At 39.5% G+C, this 19,228-nt stretch overlaps 1 protein-coding gene across 8 annotated transcripts in view; it reads left to right on the top strand.

Moving 5' to 3' along the window:
- Phka1 (phosphorylase kinase regulatory subunit alpha 1) overlaps positions 1-19,228 on the top strand; it is a 132,892-nt gene that overhangs the window by 55,352 nt on the left and 58,312 nt on the right. For all 8 annotated transcript variants that reach the window (XM_028892032.2, XM_028892031.2, XM_028892030.2 and 5 more), the window contains exon 14: positions 2,696-2,830. In XM_028892032.2, the coding sequence (XP_028747865.1) occupies positions 2,696-2,830 (135 nt within the window). The remainder of the gene's footprint in view (positions 1-2,695; positions 2,831-19,228) is intronic.

Genomic DNA, 19,228 nt, shown 5'->3' with positions numbered 1-19,228 from the left:
ACTTTTCTACCTTATTCTGGGCTTTTCTTCTCTTTCCCTTGAACTATTGGTATTGCTGAGAGTTGTGTCCATAGCCTACCACTTGTCTTGCTCTGCATAATTGGTCATATTCCCCCCTTCTTCAGTCCTCCTTCACTCTCACATGATGACCCCACTGCCTATGCTATAAAGAAAATATAAGCCATGAGATAAGAACTTCCCTTCCCCCAGGCTTTTCTTAACTAGTCCTGCATTTTCTCAAAGTTACATTCTGGTTCCTCTTCTCTTTATAATATATACTCATCCCATCTCATCTGTTTCTAATGACTACTGACAGCCCTACTTGAATGTTTCTGTGCACTGAAATTGATCAGCTGGATCCCCTGCCATATCATCTGTGCCTGTATCATTAAATGGTACACGATACTCCCAGCTACACCAGTGAACACTTTGAATTCATATTTATTCCTCTCTGATTTCCAGTATTTATGTACAAGTTCTGGCTTTTTTACTTCTCAAGTCATTCTGAAATGCATACTGTTTTTGGCAGTGCCAATAGCTTACTATTAATGTAAGTTATCAACATCTCCTTACATTCCAGTGTTAATTTTGAACTGAGGTTTCTGTACTCACTCTAGACCCAGTATGGTCTGTTGGTTCATTCTTCTGCTTTTTAAAAATCATTGTAGACCACACAAAGAGATGTCCATTCATTCTTTAATTATTAACTTGAGTGTATTCTTTTTAAGGTGCAGCTCTCCAGAGGCTTCCTATTTCAGTTCTCTTAATACGGCTTACAAGGCCTCTTTGTGATCTAACAGTGGACCTTGTATTTCACTTCATTTCTCATCACTGCTCCTCCACAATCCATACTCCTACTACAAAGGACTTTTCAGAGCCTGACGGTTTAGCTCAGTGGTACATGTGGCTGGCTGCTCTGGGAAGGCCTGGCTTCATTCCCCAGTACAACAGGAAGCAAAGCAATAAAAGCTAACTTTTTGTAACTTTGTGCATGCTGTCTCTTGAATCTGAAACAGTTTCCCCCTTACTTTTACCATCACCTCTCTCAGATTAACTTCTTTCTGCCCTCCATCAGGACTCATTATATCTGTGTATGTATCCCGAGCATCTGACATCTGACTAAATATTTTATAAATATAAACAACAATTTAGTTGCTTCAGGTTGAGGAATGCTTCCCCTTTAGTTGCTCCTGTAAACAACTCTAATATACAAAACTTTAAAGTAACCCCTATCCTTTGTAGCTTAAGTTTTTCTCTCTGGGTCCCTCCAAGTCCCGGCAGTCCCATAGCCCACTTATAAAATAAACATACAGATGCTTATATTATTTAAACTGCTTGGCCATTAGCTCAGGTCTACCATTGTCTAGCTCTTACTCTTATATTCAGCCCATTTCTGTTAATCTATATGTTGCCACGTGTTCGTGGCTTTACCTGTTGCCTTTACATGCTGCTCCCTGGACGGCAGGCTGGGGGCTCCCCTGTCTGTGTGTTTATTTTAGAAGTGGGCTACAGGACTGCTGGGGCTTGGCAGGACCCTGAGAGAAAAACTCTAGCTACAATACTTCCATGATGAGCTAACTCCTACTTCTCCATTTCCATTTCTTTTACTGCTTGGTAAGATTTTTCATACCATAACAGTGAAGTCTATGTGGTTTGCCCTTTCCTCCCCAACCTTCAGACTAGAATAATTATATATTTCCTATCTACTTTAAAAAAATTTATGTGAATGGGCATTTTGCCTGCATGTATGTCTTTGTAAGGTATATGAGTGCCTGGTGCCTGTGGAGGCCAGATGAGAGCATCAGATCTTTTGGAACTGAAGGTAAAGACTGACCCTGGGTCCTCTGGATGAGACACCAGTGCTCTGAATTGCTGAGCTGTCTCTCCAGCCCTTCATTCATTTTTTCCCTCCTGACCAATTTACTCACCATTTCAAGTCCAGTTAGCCACCAGCTCTTTCAGGCTACAATTATTTATTTATTTATTTATTTATTTATTTTGTTTGTTTGTTTGTTTATTTATATTTTAATGCATATAGGTACTTTGTCTGCATGAATGTCTGTGCACCTATGTGTATACCTCAGATGGCATCAGATCCCCTGGTACTGAGTAAGCCACCATGTGGGTATTGGGAATGGAACCTGGGTCCTCTGGAAAATCAGCCAGTGCTCTTAAATACTGAGCCATCTCATGGTTAAAATTTTCTCATTTCAACATAGAATCTCATAAATACTGGAAGTGCCATTTAGTAGGTACACACAGGTACGTAACCAAAAAGCTAAGCCTCATACTCTAGTCATGTTTTTCCTTTCCCATTTGTGTAATATTTCTATCAAGAATAATTCCTGATTAATCAGAATTCCTCAGTAATAATTTTCTCCAAAAGAAATTATGTACTTAAAATATTTTTAGGGGTCTGGAAAGATGGCTCAGCTCAGCAATTGAGAGCACTTGTTCTTCCAGAGCACCCACCAGGACCAGGCTCACTTCTCAGAATCCACATGGGGTGGCCTATAACTGTCCACAACTCTAATTTCAGGGGATCCAATGTCCTCTTCTGACCTCCATTGGCACCAGGGTAGCATGTGGTACATGGACAAAACACTCATACACCTAAAATAAATAAATTTAAAGATATTTTTAAAGGTTCTATTGGACTAAAACCTTCTGTTGACCTCATCTTTCTTTCCTATAGTCTCCATTCTAGCTGAAACAGAAGAAATCAAGGCCATTTTGAAGGATAAAGGAATTGATGTGGAGACCATTGCTGAAGTGTACCCCATCAGAGTACAGCCAGCTCGTATTCTCAGCCACATTTATTCCAGTCTAGGTAAGGAGATTGGCCAGCCTGCTAGAACAGAGTATTATGTGACACTGGCTGGTTTCGTCCACCACCACCACCCACTTCTTTAATTGGTATTGTTTTATTACATCAGATCCAAGAAGGAATTTAGTCTCTGGAATCCAAGTTTCTGAACCTACACTTTTGTGAGCAGGCTTGCTAGTTTTAGGTGTGCTTTATGCATCCTTTGGCATGTAGGACATGCTCATTTTCAGACAATATTATATCCTCATTCTAAATGTATATTTACTACCATTTTCTCCCCATTCTTAGAACCTGTATTTCTGTTTTGAATACATGCTAATTTTATGTAGAGTAGTGAGCAAGGAACTTGTTTTAGGTCTTTTATACTTTGTCATGTAATGAACTAGTTATTAATATAATTCCTTAGTTTAATATCTTTTCGTAAACAGTTATGTTTATTCTTTTATTAAATTTAATGACATAATTTTTACATTAAACAAACTGTGACACTGTTAACTAAAAAAGATACAGGGGCTGGGAGTCTATAGCTCAGTGACAGAATACTTGCCTAGCATGCACAAATCCTGAGTTCTGGTCTTACTACTATAAAAAGGATATGCAAAATTTCTAAACTTCTTTGCAAGACACTGAATAACCATCCTTTCCCCCAGATATCCAGGTCCTGGTCTCTAGTACCTATGAACATTACCTTATATGGAAAAAATAATTTTGCAAGTGTAGTTAAATTAAGGAACTTGAGATGAGACTATTACTGTAGATTATTGATGTGGACTCCAAATATGATTTGGAGGGACAGATAGCTTACAGAACTAGCTTTATATAACAGAAATAAAGGACTAGGTATGTTAGGTTTTTCTAGAATAACAGAACTTACAGAATGAATGAAATATATATATATATAATTTATTAGAATGGCTTACAGGCTGTGGTCCAAATAGTCCAACAATGGATGCCTACAAATGGAAGGTCCAAGAATCCAGTAGTTGTTTAGGTCACAAGGCTGGGTCTCTTGTGGTCTTCAGTACACAACAGAATCCCAAAGGAGTAAGCTCTAATGAAGGAATGAACTTGCTATGGAGAACAAGAGCAAGCAGGCAAAGAGAGAGCAAGCTTCCTTCTTCCATGTCCTTTATATAGGCTGCCAGCAGAAAGTGTGGTCCAGATTAAAGGTGGATCATCCCACCTCAAAAGATCTGGATTAAAGGTGTGTCTTCCCACCTTAAAGATGCAGATTAGAAGTGAATCTTCCTGCTTCAAATGATTAAGCAAAAATTCTTCACAGGTGTGCCCATCCAATTTTGGGGTTTTACTTAATTCTGGATGTAATAGCCTCCACAAGTCCATCACTTGTCAACTTGACACACAATCATATCTCCTTATGTCATGATTAATTTCCAAATGAAAAACAATAACCAGATCATAATTATGCCTAGCACAATATAACTATCCTACATACAATCACACACTCATTGTGTATTTAATCAGGTAATAATTATGCCTAACATAATATGACTATCCCTCATACAACTGCAAACACATTATAAATTTAGAATAGATAGCAATGTCGCTTGAGGGATATCCTTTTAGTATCTCAAACTTAAATGTTATAACCATTGACATACTCTTAATTGTTGTTACATCACCTGATAGAGAAATTGAGGAAAGAAAACACAAATATCTCTACAAATGTATTCTTAGCAAAATATGACAGAAAGATGTCAATTATAATTGTCATTTATGCAACTGGTCATATAACTTTAGCTGGTATTTAACTAGTTTCCTCTACTACCCTTTCTGTATTTCCTCCACCATCAACAAGCACCTCAGCAGGTCTTGACTCTTTTCCTGGAGGACCCACCCATACCTTCATTCCTGAAGGGTCTGTGCCCTTGGTCATACTATCTGGATTAGGCAGATGTAGTTTCCCATCTTTAATCGCAGGACATGGTAACACCAAGAGATACCCTAAAGGATCTCCTGTACTCCAGACAGAATATTTCTTACCTTCATTGTGGAGAAGCAATCCAATGTCCCTTTAGTAATCTGAATCAATCACCAGTCCTAACACTGGTATTCTTTCTTAGCCTGTTGGTTTAAGGGTATCAGAAGCCCAGAGTGTCCAGGGGGAGTCTGAGCTTCCAGATCAATAATCAAAGCTCTCCCTCCTGTGGAATCAAAACTTCTAGGCCAGCAGAACTTAAGGTCATGGGAACAGGAAGCAAAAACTTTCCTAGTGGATCACTAGGGGGTGACAGCAAGTGGAAGTATTCCCTGTTCTAACCTTTGATTCATGAACCTGTGGATTCTTGCTATGGGAGAAACAGTACCATATACTGGATGTTAATTCAAAGCATATACCACCTTCTAGAGAACCCTGCTCCTGTAGTTAGAGTTTTTCTCTCCGGGTCCCCCCAAGCCCCGGCAGTCCCATAGCCCACTTATAAAATAAACATACAGATGCTTATATTATTTAAACTGCTTGGCCATTAGCTTGGGCTTACCATCATCTAGCTCTTACTCTTATACTCAGCCCATTTCTGTTAATCTATATGTCACCATGTGTTCCGTGGCTTTACCTGCTGCCTTTACATGATGCTCTCTGGACAGCAGGCTGGCTTCTCCTATCTGCCTTCCTGTTCTCTCAATTCTCCTCTCTGCTAGTCCTGCCTATACTTTCTGCCTGGCTACTGGCCAGTCAGTGTTTTATTCATCAATCGATCATCCACAGCACTGCTCTAGCCCTTGAGGTTTCTGTGACTTAATTGGCACTGTAATGTGTCTTCAAAAGGCCTTCCCATATTTCTGTCAGGCCAGCTGCTTTCAGGATGGCGGGAACATGGTAAGACCAGTGGGTTGCATGATTGCAGGCCTACTGTCACACTTTTTTGGCTGTGAAGTAAGTTCCTTGGTCAGAAACAATACTGTGTGGAATACCACGGATAAGGCATTCTGCAAGCCCATGAATGGTGGTTTTGGTAGAAGCAATACATGCAAGAAAGGCAAATCCATAACCAGAGTAAGTAACTACTCTAGTAAGGAAAAAGTGTTGTCCTTTCTATGGAGGACATGGTCCAATGTAATCAGCCCGCCATATCTGTGGCTCAGTGGTGGTCTCTGTTGTTCCTAGATCTGCCACTCAGCAGCAGTTGTAGCCAGGTCAGCCTTGGTGAGTGATAGACCATGTTGCCAAGTCCAGAGTGGCCTCAAACTTGTGATCCTCCTGCCTCCACCTCCTTCAGCAAATTCTACCAGTGTGTGATACCATAACTGGCTAATAGTCTGGCCTATTAAGCTCTGCTTAAAGTGTTCAACTGCTTTCCTAATCTAGAATCCCAAAGTATATTGTACCAGCAAGCAGCATGATCAGGCCTGTCATAGCAGTACCCTGCTCCCTGGTACCAACTTCTGCATTTTATTGGGACTGGCTTACAGTTCAGGGGTTTAGTCCATTATCATCATGGCAAGAAGCATGGTGGCAGGCAGGCAGACATGGTGCTGGAGAAGTAACTGAGAGTTCTACATCTGGATTCACAGGCAGCAGGAAGGGAGAGTCACTGGGCCTGGCTTGAGCTTTTTAAACCTCAAAGCCCTCTTCTGTAATACACTTCCTCTAACAAGGCCACACCTCTTTTTTATTATTTTATTTTACAATACCATTCAGTTCTACATATTAGCCACAGGTTCCCCTATTCTCCCCCCTCCCACCCCCTCCCCTTACCCCAGCCCACCCCCATTCCCACCTCCTCCAGGGCAAATCCTCCCCCGAGGACTGCGATTAACCTGGTAGACTAAGTCCAGGCAGGTCCAGTCCCTTCCTCCCAGATTGAGCCAAGCGTCCCTGCATAAGCCCCAGGTTTCAAACAGCCAACTCATGCAACGAGCCCAGGACCTGGTACCACTGCCTAGATGCCTCCCAAACAGATCAAGCCAATCGACTGTCTCACCTATTCAGAGGGCCTGATCCAGCTGCGGGTCCCTCAGCCTTTGGTTCATATTTCATGTTTTTCCATTCGTTTAAGGCCACACCTCTTAATCCTTTCAAATAGTTCTACACCCTAGTCTATGAGCTTATGGGGGCCGTTCTCCTTCAAACCACCAAATTGGGGTTATATTGCTATGGGGAATGTTCATAGCCTTTTGAAGTCAAGATTGGCAAGGAATGAATTCTTTCCAGAAGGAACCAACTGTATTTATACCTTATTTTGATGTTTGAATTCTAAATTTAGGACTTTGGGCTATATTCAGATTTGAAGGCTGTGGGTAAATGTTGATGGCTCAACCAGGAGAGTATATATGACTATCCTCATTTTAAAATGTAAAACACTTCAGGTTCCGAGCATTTAGGATAAAGAATATTCTACCTGTACCAGCAGAAATACTCCAACATAGACTGAAAGAGACAGATGGCAAACACAGGGCAAGCTGGAAGAAGTCTTTGCATTTCCAGCATTCTCCAGTGGGGAAGCAGACTGATGAAACTGCTCAGCTGCAAGCACATGCTACCTTCCAAGTAAAAAGAAGGTTAACTCAAGGGGCCTTGAGGTGGAACTTTGGCTCAGAGAGGGGGCCATCAAGCTACAGAGGACTACTGCTAAGCCTTGAAATGTAATGACATGCCTACTTGGGTCTCAAAATTTCTTGGTACTGCTAACTCTTCCTTCTATTTTCTCTTTTTTATGATGAGAGTGTCCATTGTTTATAACCAGTCCTGTCCTGCTACTGCATTTGAAGAGCAGAAATTGTATTTTCTAGTTATAATGGTCCACAAATGGAAAGGAATCTTGTCCCAGGATGACCCATACCCAGATTCTCATTCATACCTCATTAAAGTATATTGGATTTTGGGGTGGATGATATTGGGAAGATGCTGAACTTGGTCTGATGCTATTATGTATTAAAGAGTTTAGGAGTTGTTGAGATTAGATAAATGCATTTTACATGTGAAAGAAATGTGTATCCTTGGGGCGCAAGGGGCAGACTGTGGAACAATGAGTAATGTCTCACCCCAGACATCCATTCATAATCCTAGAAACCTATGAGCACTATTTTATGTGTCAAAGAAGACTTAGCTAACATAATTAAGGATTTTGAGATGTGGGAGAATATGCTTCCAATCTCAGTCATATAGTGGTCCCTAAATATAATCACACATATTTCTTTAGAAGGGAATCAAGAGGAAGATCAGACTATAGAAGTAGGAGTTTTGATGACAGAAGCAGGAGATGATATGAACAAGGAATATAAATATCTAGATCCTGAAGTGTAGAAACTGGAAGAGCCAATAAATGGATTTCTCCCTGGATACTTAGGTTTTGAGTTTTAGCTCTGTAATGCCAATTTTGCACTAGTAATCTCTAGCACTAATAAGGGTTTGTGTTGTTTTTTTCTAAACTTTTAAATTACATTTATTTACTCATTTTAGTGTGTGTGTGTGTGTGTGTGTGTGTGTGTGTGTGTGTGTTCATATTCATGCCAAGGTGCATGTCTGAAGGTCAGATGACAACCTTCAGAGATTGATTCTCTCCTTCCACCAAGTCGTACCCAGGGATTCAACTCAGGTTATCAGGCTCAGCACCAGGTACCTTTACCCCCAAAACCACCTCACTGGCCTAAACTTGTACTGTCTTAAGCTATTATATTTGTGATAGTTCATTATAGTACCAACAGGAAATTAATACAATCTTAAATCAAGCCACAAGAAGTTATATTTGTAAAGATTAGATTTTTTGTTAAGTATATAGCTCAATAGTAGAGTGCTTATCTGCCATGTACAAAAAGGCCCTATTCAATACCTAGTAACTCCTCCCAAATTATGTAGATTACCAGTTAAAAATCTTATCAGTCAAATGAATGTCTCTTTAAAACATCTTAAAAAACATCTTGTGACCAAGCCCACAATTATATTAGCACCCAGGAAGCTAAGAAAGGATTGTGTATCTCAACCTGGACTGTGGTGCAAATTTCAGGTCAGCTTATGCTACACAGGGAGACCCTGTCTTCAAAATACTATTGTGACAGTTTCACAATAACAAAATTGCTCTAAATACACATCAAAGAGCAGCTGTACTCCTACCAAGGAAAAAGGTGCTTCCTCACTAAGTATGACAGCTAAATAGTTCTCTGCTTCATTTTAGATACTTAGCAATTCATGGGCAGCTCCTTTTTTAATCTTGTTTTTCTCTATGTCTGTCTATCTATTATCTGTATCTATATCTGTCTGTTTTGTCTGTCTGTCTGTCTATCTGTCTAGTCTATCAACAGGATCTCATTATGGTGCCCAGGCTGGCCTCAAGTGACCTTCCTGCCACAGTTTCTCAGGTGCTGAGTGTAGGTGTCCACCTACCACATTCAGTTTTTTTAACTATGAGATAATCCACTTTATGAATTTATTAAACTTACTATTAAACAGAAGTCTTAATATGAATTCTTTTCTAATGTTACTGCACATAAGGACCTTTTCATAGTGTACATATTAACTTGTGTTCTGTTTGTGTTTGTTACTTTTCTGTATGTATCTTATATTAAAATAGACATGTTATTACATAAAATTCTAATAATTATTAACTTATTTTTGATTGTCTGACTTGTTTCCAAAGATTTTATTCTTCTATAAATGCCTATGTGTAGATCATTGTTTCTTTGGAGTGTATTTCCAGAATAGGGATTTTGTGTAATGATAAGATTAACTTCCTAGCATTTGCAACATGCTGCCAGACTATTCCTCAGGAAAACCAACTAATTAAGCATTGATTTTTATATCAATAAGATAAAATATACCTTTCTGTTTTTACTACCCTACCGGCATTGGGTTTTATTATTTATTTTGTTAGATTAATAATTTTCATATGCAAAATTATTTTAATTTCCTTTCATTCCTAGTAACAGCACATTTTTCCATTTTTCTTTGTTTTTAAACTCGTCTACTAGTGCATGATTATATAGTTGGAACTACATACTTTTGTATATATTGGTTCTAAAAAAATATCCCCAGGCATGATGGCTTGGCAGCAGGACTATTATAAGTTGTAAGCAAGCCTAGGCTACTTAGTGAGTTTCAAGCAAGCCTAACCTACAGGCTGAGACCCTGTCTCAAAAAGCCCCATGTATATATGCATGCATACATACATACATACATACATACATACATACATACGTGTGTGTGTGTGTGTGTGTGTGTGTGTGTGTGTGTGTGTGTGTGTGGTTTGGTTTGGTTTTGAGTCAAGGTCATACTATATAATCCAAACTGGACTCAGACTCATGACCCTCTTGTCCCAGCCTTCCAGATGCTGGGATTCCAGGTGTGCATCACCACAATCAGCTCCCCTTATTCTTTAAACTTGGGGCAAAATTTTATTATTCAGATGTGTAATGTATATATATTTCCTTTGTAGAACTTTTAAAATATGAAATTCATTGTATGAAATATTTTTTCACTTCCTTTGGAATTGGAAAATAATCTTTAGTTTTATCTGAATACATGCACTGTTCTGGTTCTCATTTTTGTAAGTTGTAAGTTTTCTGACTACAACTGACATGTACATACTGACTTCTGGAAACTAAAAAAATATAGGAAAGAACCTAGAGAAAAAAGATTTTAAAACACATAATTTAACCACTAAAGAAGCCATCTTTTTTGTTTGTGGGTGTTTGTTTATATTAAGCTTTTATAAAAGCACTTGTTTTTAGAAAAATGTTCTCATAGACATTGCAGTCTACTTTGTGCAACATAGTGATATGTCCCATTTTAGTAAGTAGTCTCTCAGAACCCAGTGTCATACCTATCTTAGCATAATATTTTCAATTTTTAATAAGCTCTTGATTCGCTTGTTTTCATAAATAGTAATTTTTCATCTATTTTTAAATTGTCAAGTTCATTCTCTTGCCATTTTTGCAATAGACTTTAAAATTTCTTTCCGGTTTCTATGGGTGTTTTGTTTTGTTTTAAAGACAGGGTTCTCTGTGTCGCCCTGTGTCTTAGTTAGGGTTTCTATTGTTGGGAAGACACCATGACCACGACAGCTCTTATTAAGGAAAACATTTAATTGTGGTGGTTCACTCACAGTTGAGAGGTTTAGGCCATTATCATCACAGCAACATGGTGGAGTGCAGGCTGAGATGGTTCTGGAGAAGGAGCTAGAGTTCTACATTTTGACCTGCAGGCAACAGGAAGTGGTCTGAGTATCACACCGAGGGAAGCATAAGCAAAGTAGACCTCAAAGCCCACCCTCACAGTGACACACTTCCTCCCACAAGGCCACACCTCATCCAACAGAGCCATATCTCCTGATAATGCCACTCCCTGTGAGTTTATGGAAGTCAGTTACATTCAAACTACCACACCCTGGCTGACCTGAAACTCACTATGTAGACCAAGATGGCCTCCAACTCAGAGATCCACCTGCCTTCTGAGTGCTGGAATTAAAGGCATGTGCCACCACTGCCCAGCATTATTTTTATATTAAGAGTGTAAGTACTTTGTCTTTCATATCCTGAATTGTTTTGCCTTTTCAATTTTACATTTCCTTTTGTTTTATAGAAGTTTTTTTTATTGGTTGTTTTTTTTTTTTGTTTGTTTGTTTGTTTTTTTGAGACAGGGTTTCTCTGTGTAGCTTTGCGCCTTTCCTGGGACTCACTTGGTAGCCCAGGCTGACCTCGAACTCACTGAGATCCCCCTGGCTCTGCCTCCTGAGTGCTGGGATTAAAGGTGTGCGCCACCACCGCCCGGCTTAGAAGTTTTTTTTTAAGGTTTACTTATTTTAGATGTATGAGTGCTTTGCCTGAATGTATGTATATGCAGTATGAGTGCGTCTGATAAACATGGAGGCCAGAAGAGGGTATTGGATCCCCTATAACAGGCGTTATAGACAGCTGTGAGCTGTCATGTGGGTGCTAAGAGTTGAACCCAGGTCTTCTGCAAGAGCAGCAAGTGCTCATAATTGCTGAGCCATCCCTCCAGTCCTGGTGTAGAGAAATATTAGTTTTGTTTGGTGAGGGTTGTCTTTACTTTTGCTTATTTTTATTCTGAGAGTATCTCACTCTGTAAACCCAGTCTGCACTGGAGCTTACTCTGTATACCAGTCTGGCCTTGAACTTAAGAAAATCCTCCTGCCTTTACCTCATAAGTGCTCATATTACAGGCATGAACCACCCCCCATGCTCAACTAAGTTTGATGTTTGTAGCAAAAATTTTTCATTTTTCATTTCTTCCTTTGCTTTCATACTGAGAAAAATATGCTCAGCCCTAGGTCAGATCTATTTCCATTGCATTTTATTCTAGTTCTTTATGTTTATAATTTTTCATTTAACTTTTTTTCTATTTGGTTTTGTTTTCAAACTGTTTTTCTGTGTAGCCTTGGCTGTCCTGGAACTCTCTGTAGACCAGGCTGGCCTCTAACTCAGAGATCTGCCTGCCTCTGCCTCCCGAGTGCTGGGATTAAAGGCATGTGTCTTCATGCCCTGCCTACATTTAACTCTTAAGCTAAATTTAAGACTTTAACTGATACTATAAGGTAAAAATCTAACGTTTTTGTTAAAAACAAACCAGTTATTCAAGCACTACTCACTTAATAGTTGAAAGTCTTTACATGGCATCTATTGTTTACATGCCTACTCTCATTCACATGTGTGTGTTACCTTGAGGTTATAGCCACTACTGTTTGGTCTTTCCTAGTACTACATTTTTTTTCTTTCTTAATCTTTTTAAAAACTTCTGTATCTTTTTAAATTAAAATACAATTTTATCATTTTCTTCCTCCTTCCAACCCTTCCAATGCTCCCCTTTGCTCTCTCTCAAATTCATGGCTTTTATTTCTTTAATTGTTACACACACACACACACACACACACACACACACACACACACACACACACACGCTCCTAAATTTTTAAATACAACTTGCTTAGTCAATATAATTTATTATAGATAAGGTTTTAGGGCTAACCACTTGGTATTGGATAACCAATTTGGGGGCTCCTCCCTTGAGGAAGACAATTTCTCCTGCTCTCAGCATTCCTTGGTTGCCTGTAGTTCTTTTTCTAGGGTTGAGGTCCTGTGAGATTTCCCTCTTCAATGTCCGTGTGTCTATTGGTGTCATCCTTGTTCAAGTCTTTAGGCAGCCATGTTGATGAGACTTCAGGGTGAAACTTCTCTGACATTTCTGGGAGATGAAATCTCCCAGCAAACTTCCTCTTCCTCTAGCTCTTACAATCTTTCTACTCCTAACCCCCTGCTTCTAATATGATCCCTGAGCCTTAAGTGTCAGAGTTGTATTACAGATGGATCGCTTGGGTCTGGGTACCACACAGTCACTTGTTCTCTGCTTTTTGAACAGTTGTAGTTTTGTATAATGGTGATGAGTAAGAACTGTACTTATCTGTGGGTGTAAGGATAAATATTTAAAGTATAGTTTGGTGCTGGGGTCCAGCCTTGGCTCAGGTTCAGGTCCTGAGACAGGGAAGGGGTGTTGGCACAAGGAAAAATTCTGATCACCAGGTGGCTTGCACTCAAGTGGCTCCAATAGCTCGAGGTATCTTTATTTATACTACAACAGAGTTTTTTCTACCAAGCTTACATGAACAACTTTATTATTGGCTCCTTTTTTTTTTTACCTTTAAGAAATATATTATATTTTAAGAAATACATCATAATCATTATATAAGTCCCCATTATTCCCCTATGCGTCCCCCACTACACCTTCCCACCCCCTCATAGCCTTATTCCAGACACAGAGCTCATTGTTTTTGCAGGCTTGACTAAGTATCAAGCCAGACACATCCTGCTCTGCAGCACTTATGTCAGCTGGCGGCTACCTGCGGTTACAAAGTTCAAAAATAATGACATGGGCACAAGGCTTTAAGGACAACAGTATTCAAACCCAGACAGTTCTTTCATCTCTGCAAGATATGTTTTTATACGGTTCCCTTTTCTGCAAAAGGATCCCATGTCTCAATCTCTCTGTAAAAGGCAGACTTGGATAAGTCACTCTTTCCCATCCCACTAGACTTCATTTACCAGTATAAGTGTATGGTAAAGATGGATCTATCCATCCCATATTTTACATTGCATTATTCCCATCAGAATATACTAGATCTTATCATTGATTCTATATGATTGGTGTCCAGGGAACTTACCCACAACAGTTGGCACTATGTGTAATCCTGAGGGTTTTTTCCCTATTCTGTATATGCATGCCTTACTCTCCTCTCCAGAACTGTGGGACATGGTTAATGTTCCAAGTGTTGTTTTCTCATATGTATCTAACTGACTCTATTGAGTCAGAAAAGTTCCCAGGCTTAGGCATGGTAGTTAGTAATTCCAGATAAGAGATTTAAGAAGCATTACCCCCCTGCTGAATCATAGGGGAAAATATTTGAAAAGAAACAGAATTTCCAGGGAAAATTACAGCGGTCTCACTGGATGGGGGAGGAGGCAGCAAGCAGCAGCGGTCACAGCAGGTCCTCGGTGGTCTCTCCGAGTCTAAACTGCACCAATGTTGGTTTAAGTGGCGGCACTTGTGGCTGCACAGGCGGCGGCCATGCTGATGGAGGAGAGTGGTGGATGTATCAGTGATGGAAGAGTCACGAGCCATGGTTACCTTTCTAGAGCTTTATTGGGAGAGATAGGGGGATAGAGAGACAGAGACAGAGACAGACCACGTGGAGCGGGGAGAATATAGGAGAGAGTGTGGAAAGAGAGAGGGCACAGAGGGCACGCCCGCATTTTAGGCTGGGATGTCGTCGCAGGCTGGTGACATAATTAAGGACATAATCCTTATATATTGTATATACTTATATACTTATTGTACAAGTTTTTCTTATATTAGGTAGAACCTTCCTTTTATTATTTTAGACAAAAAAGGGAAAATGTGGTGATATATTGTGTACCCTATAAAAATTTGCCTGGAGATCAGAGAACAGAACAAGCCACTAGATTAAACATAGATGCCAGACAATGGTGGCACACACCCTTAATCCTAGCACTTGGGAAGCATGGATCTCTGTGAGTTCAAAGCCACCCTGGACTACATGAGTTTGACTCAGTCTAGGAGGGAAAACAGAGCCAGGCAGTGGTGACACACAACTTCAATCCTAGTACTTGGGAATCATATACCTTTGCTTGGGAAGCACACATGCTTTTAATTCCAGGAAGTGATGGCTGGGCAGAGAAAGGTAAATAAGGTGTGAGGTGACAGGAACTAAGGCCTTTTCAGGCTGAGGAGTCCTAGACGTAAGATGTGGCAGTGGCTTGTTCCTTTGTCTCTCTGATCTTTCAGCATTTATCTCAATATCTGGCTCCAGGTTTTTATTAAAAGATCTTTTAACACTCGAGTTACATTGAGTAGGTCTTAGTTTAGTCAGAGAGCTGTTGGTTACTGCCACGGTATGCATGCCACTACTGCACCCTTAGAAATATCATGCTATGCTGGTCATTGCTGTAGTTCACAAACATTATACCTGAGTAGGACTATTGATTGCTTCTCTCCATTTCAGGCTTGCATTTGCCTTCTAGTACTATACTTTGAAAGCTAAACCCCAGGGAGGAGGCTTTCAGGTCAGAATTTGCTTAGATGCTGAGCCCCCGATCTTGTGTCCAAAGTACATGGTGTCTTCAATTCTTGGAGGCAGCCAAGGGCAAGGCAATAGCTTATGTTTTAGGAGTCTGACCAACCATTCAAAAGGGAGCTTTTCCTGCATAGTATATACAAACTTACATGTTTTATATGTAGTTTTAGATGGATCGTTAACATTCTTTATGACTTTTCAAGACACCCTAACTTACTTTACCCTCCTTTTTCTGTATTTATCACCTTCCCCCTTCCTAACTAGAGCCCTACTTTTAAAATCTTCCCTGTTCAGATCACTTACAGCCTGCTATTCTCTTCTCTATTGCTCTGTCTCACCAGTAATCCGTTTTTACTTTCCTGGTTCCTGCAGTTACTCCAGGTTGTATACTCACATCTAAAGAGTTGGAGCTAGGAACCACAGATGAGAGAGAACCATGAGATTTATCTTCTGGGTCTGAATTACTTCATTCAATATAGTTCCAAAGACTGATGATAATAAAAGAAAATACAGATGAAAAGATGCTAAATTTTTGATATATTGTACCTCAATTAAAAGCAGGATTTCAGGGCCAGTGAGATGGCTCAGAAGATAAAGAAACTTCCTGAGCAAGCCTTTGGACCTGAGTTCCATCCCTAGGACCCACACGAAGTTGGAAAGAAAGATCCAACACCACAGAGTTGTCCTCTGACCCATGCATGTGTGCCTTGGCACATACATTCACATATATCATGCACACACCATAATAAAATTTAAAAAAAGCAGAATTTTAGCTTCAGGTATAATGGAATAGCTTGTAGTGTTTTTAGTCTTTATACTAAGAATAGACAAAAAAGGAGAAGAAAATATTAGAAGACACATTAGGAAGCCTAGGAAACTAAAACGAATAAATGAACAAAAAGACAAAAAATATCTAGACAAACAGCTGCTCCTCCTCCTCTTCCTCCTTGTGTTTGTGAGAGAATACCTCACTGTGTAGCCCAGGCTGGCTTCTAACTCACAGTCCTCCTACCTACTATTCGGTCTTCTTGCCTCAGTCTTCTGTGTGCAGGAATTATAAGTTTGGTTCAGATACAAACTATTAATATAGTATTGGAAGTTCTCCAAGAACAATTAAACAAGAAAAAAATATATCCAGTCATAAATAAATAGTTGAAATAATGACCTGTGTTCATTTGTGTTCTGATAGGGAAAAAAATCTAAAGATTTCACATGTATTGAAAAAGCCTTTTAGGGGGCTGGAGAGATGGCTCAGAGGTTAAGAGCACTGATTGCTCTTCCAGAGGTCCTGAGTTCAATTCCCAGCAACCACATGGTGGCTCACAACCATCTATAACTGGATCTGGTGCCCTCTCTGGCATGTAGGCAGAACACTGTATACATAATAAGTGAATGAATGAATGAATGAATGAAATAATTAGCCTGTTAGAAGCTGGGCAACAGTAGTGCATGTCTTTAATTCCAGCACTTGGGAGGCAGAGACAGGTGGATCTCTGTGAGTTTGAGGCCAGCCTGGTCTACAAAGTGAGTTCCAGGACAGCCAGGGCTGTTATACAGAGAAACCCTGTCTTGAAAACCCAGAGACCATTACACAGAAAAATATGAGAGAGAGAGAGAGAGACAGAGAGAGAGACAGAGAGAGAGAGAGAGAGAGAGAGCAAGCCTGTTAGAACTAATAAATTCAGCAAAGATATAGGACATAAAATCACATATTTTCATTTCTATACATTAAAAATAAATGAACCAAAAAGGAAATCAACAAAACACATTTATAGTTGTATCAAAGACAGTAAGAATGAATATAATCAAATAAAAGACTCATTTGCTAAAAATGACAAATGTTAATGAAAGAAATTAATGAAAATTGGAATTATTTTATTGTCTGGAAAACAGATATAACTGGAGATAAATATTGAAGGTACATAAAATACATAAACTATTTGTATTTAGTATTTACGTTTGTGAGCCATGAAAGCAGAGAAAAGCCTGGGGTAGAAAAGGTATCAATAGTAGGAGGGATATGGAGAAGTGTGGTGGATATATTGTGCACCCCAATAAACTTATCTGGGGGTCAGAGAACAGAACAGCCACTATATTAAACATAGAGGTCAGGCAGTGGTAGCACACACCTTTAATCCTAGCATTCCAGAGGCAGAGATCTGTGTGGATCTCTGTGAGTTCAAGGCCACACTAGAAACAGCCAGGCTTGGTGACACACGCCTTTAATCCCAGGAAGTGATGGCAGGAAGCAGAAAGGTATATAAGGCGTGAGGACCAAGAACTAGGCTGGTTAAGCTTTTAGGCTTTTAGCAGCAGTTCAGCTGAGATCCATTTGGATGAGGACTCAGAGGCTTCCAGTCTGAGGAAATAGGATCAGCTGAGGAATTGGTAAGGTGAGGTGGCTGCTTCTCTGATCTTTCAGCGTTCATCCCAATACCCAGCTCCAGGTTTGTTTTTATTAATAAGGCCTGTTAAGATTCGTGCTACAGAGAAGGAGGAAAACAGAAAGGGTATGGGGGCCGCATATGGTTAAAATAATTGATACTTGAAAGAAATTGTCTTTATAAAACCCATTTCTTTGTCCAATGAATGTACACCAAAACAAAATTTAATAAAAATGGTAAATCTTAACCTCAACCCTGAGTAACCCTAACCCTAATCCTAAATGGACTAAATAAGGGTGTATTTTATATGCATATATTTATCTGTGTGTGCATGTGTAACAATAATAATTAAGAGGCCATGAATCTGAGTGGGAGTGTGAGAGACATAGAAGTTTAAGGGGGGAGTGGGTGGGGTGAAAATTGTGCAAGTACTTGTGTGAAATTCTAAAAAAATAATATCTGTAAAAAGTGTTCAAAACTGATCAAAATTACAATGAGATACCACTTAACAGGTATTGTAATGACTGTTGGTGAAGATTTGTGGATAGCAGGGTGGTGGTTCCTTAAAAAGTTTAACATAGGGAGAGTCTAGAGAGATGGCTCAGTGGTTAAGAGCACTTGTAGAGGACCAGGTTCAGTTCCCAGCACCCACACGATGGCTCACAACCATCTGTAACTCCAGTTCCAGGGGCCCAGTACTCTCTTCTGGTCTCTTTTGACACCAGACTCACAAAACACCTGTACACATAAAACAAAAATAAATCTAAATTTTAAAGTTAAACCTAAAATAGGTATATGATTCAGGAATTCTAAGTATATATGCAAAAGGAATGAAATGAGGAAGTTGAATAGGTATTTTCTCTATTACTGTACAGTATTGTTCACAGTAGCAAAAAAAAAGGAAAAAAATGGGAACACCCCAAATATCCATCAACAATTGAATAGAAAAGCAAAGGTGGCATATTCATAGGATAGAATATTTGTTCTTTAAAAAGGAAGGAAATTATAATGTGCTATAACATACATGAACTTCAAAGATACTGTGTTGAATGAAAAACAGTTTTAAAAGAAAGAGATTTATGATTCTAGTTGAGTAGTCAAATTCATAGACACAAAGTAGAAATGTATTGTCAGAGCCTGGGAGGAGGAGGAAACTAGTAAGTTTAATGGATGTAGAGGTTCAGTTTGAAAGGATGAAGTAGCTCTGGGAGGTGAATAGTGGTGGCATTTACACAGCGATGTATTTAAAGTCACTAAACTGTACTCTTAAAATTACTAAAATGATAAATTTTATTGTACACATATTTTAGTGTGATAAAAAAGATATTAGCAAAGGCCAGCATGATGGCTAAGCAGGAAAAAGCGCTTGCCACAAAAGCCTGATGACTTGAGTTTGATCCCAGAAGCCCAAAGTGAAAACAACCAGCTACAAAGGTTGCCCTCTGACCATGTGTGTC

Source organism: Peromyscus leucopus, chromosome X (assembly GCF_004664715.2).
Source record: "Peromyscus leucopus breed LL Stock chromosome X, UCI_PerLeu_2.1, whole genome shotgun sequence".
Classification (NCBI taxonomy): Eukaryota; Metazoa; Chordata; class Mammalia; order Rodentia; family Cricetidae; genus Peromyscus; species Peromyscus leucopus.
Note: the sequence above shows the minus strand (reverse complement) of the source record. Positions and strands in the feature narration are given on the sequence as shown.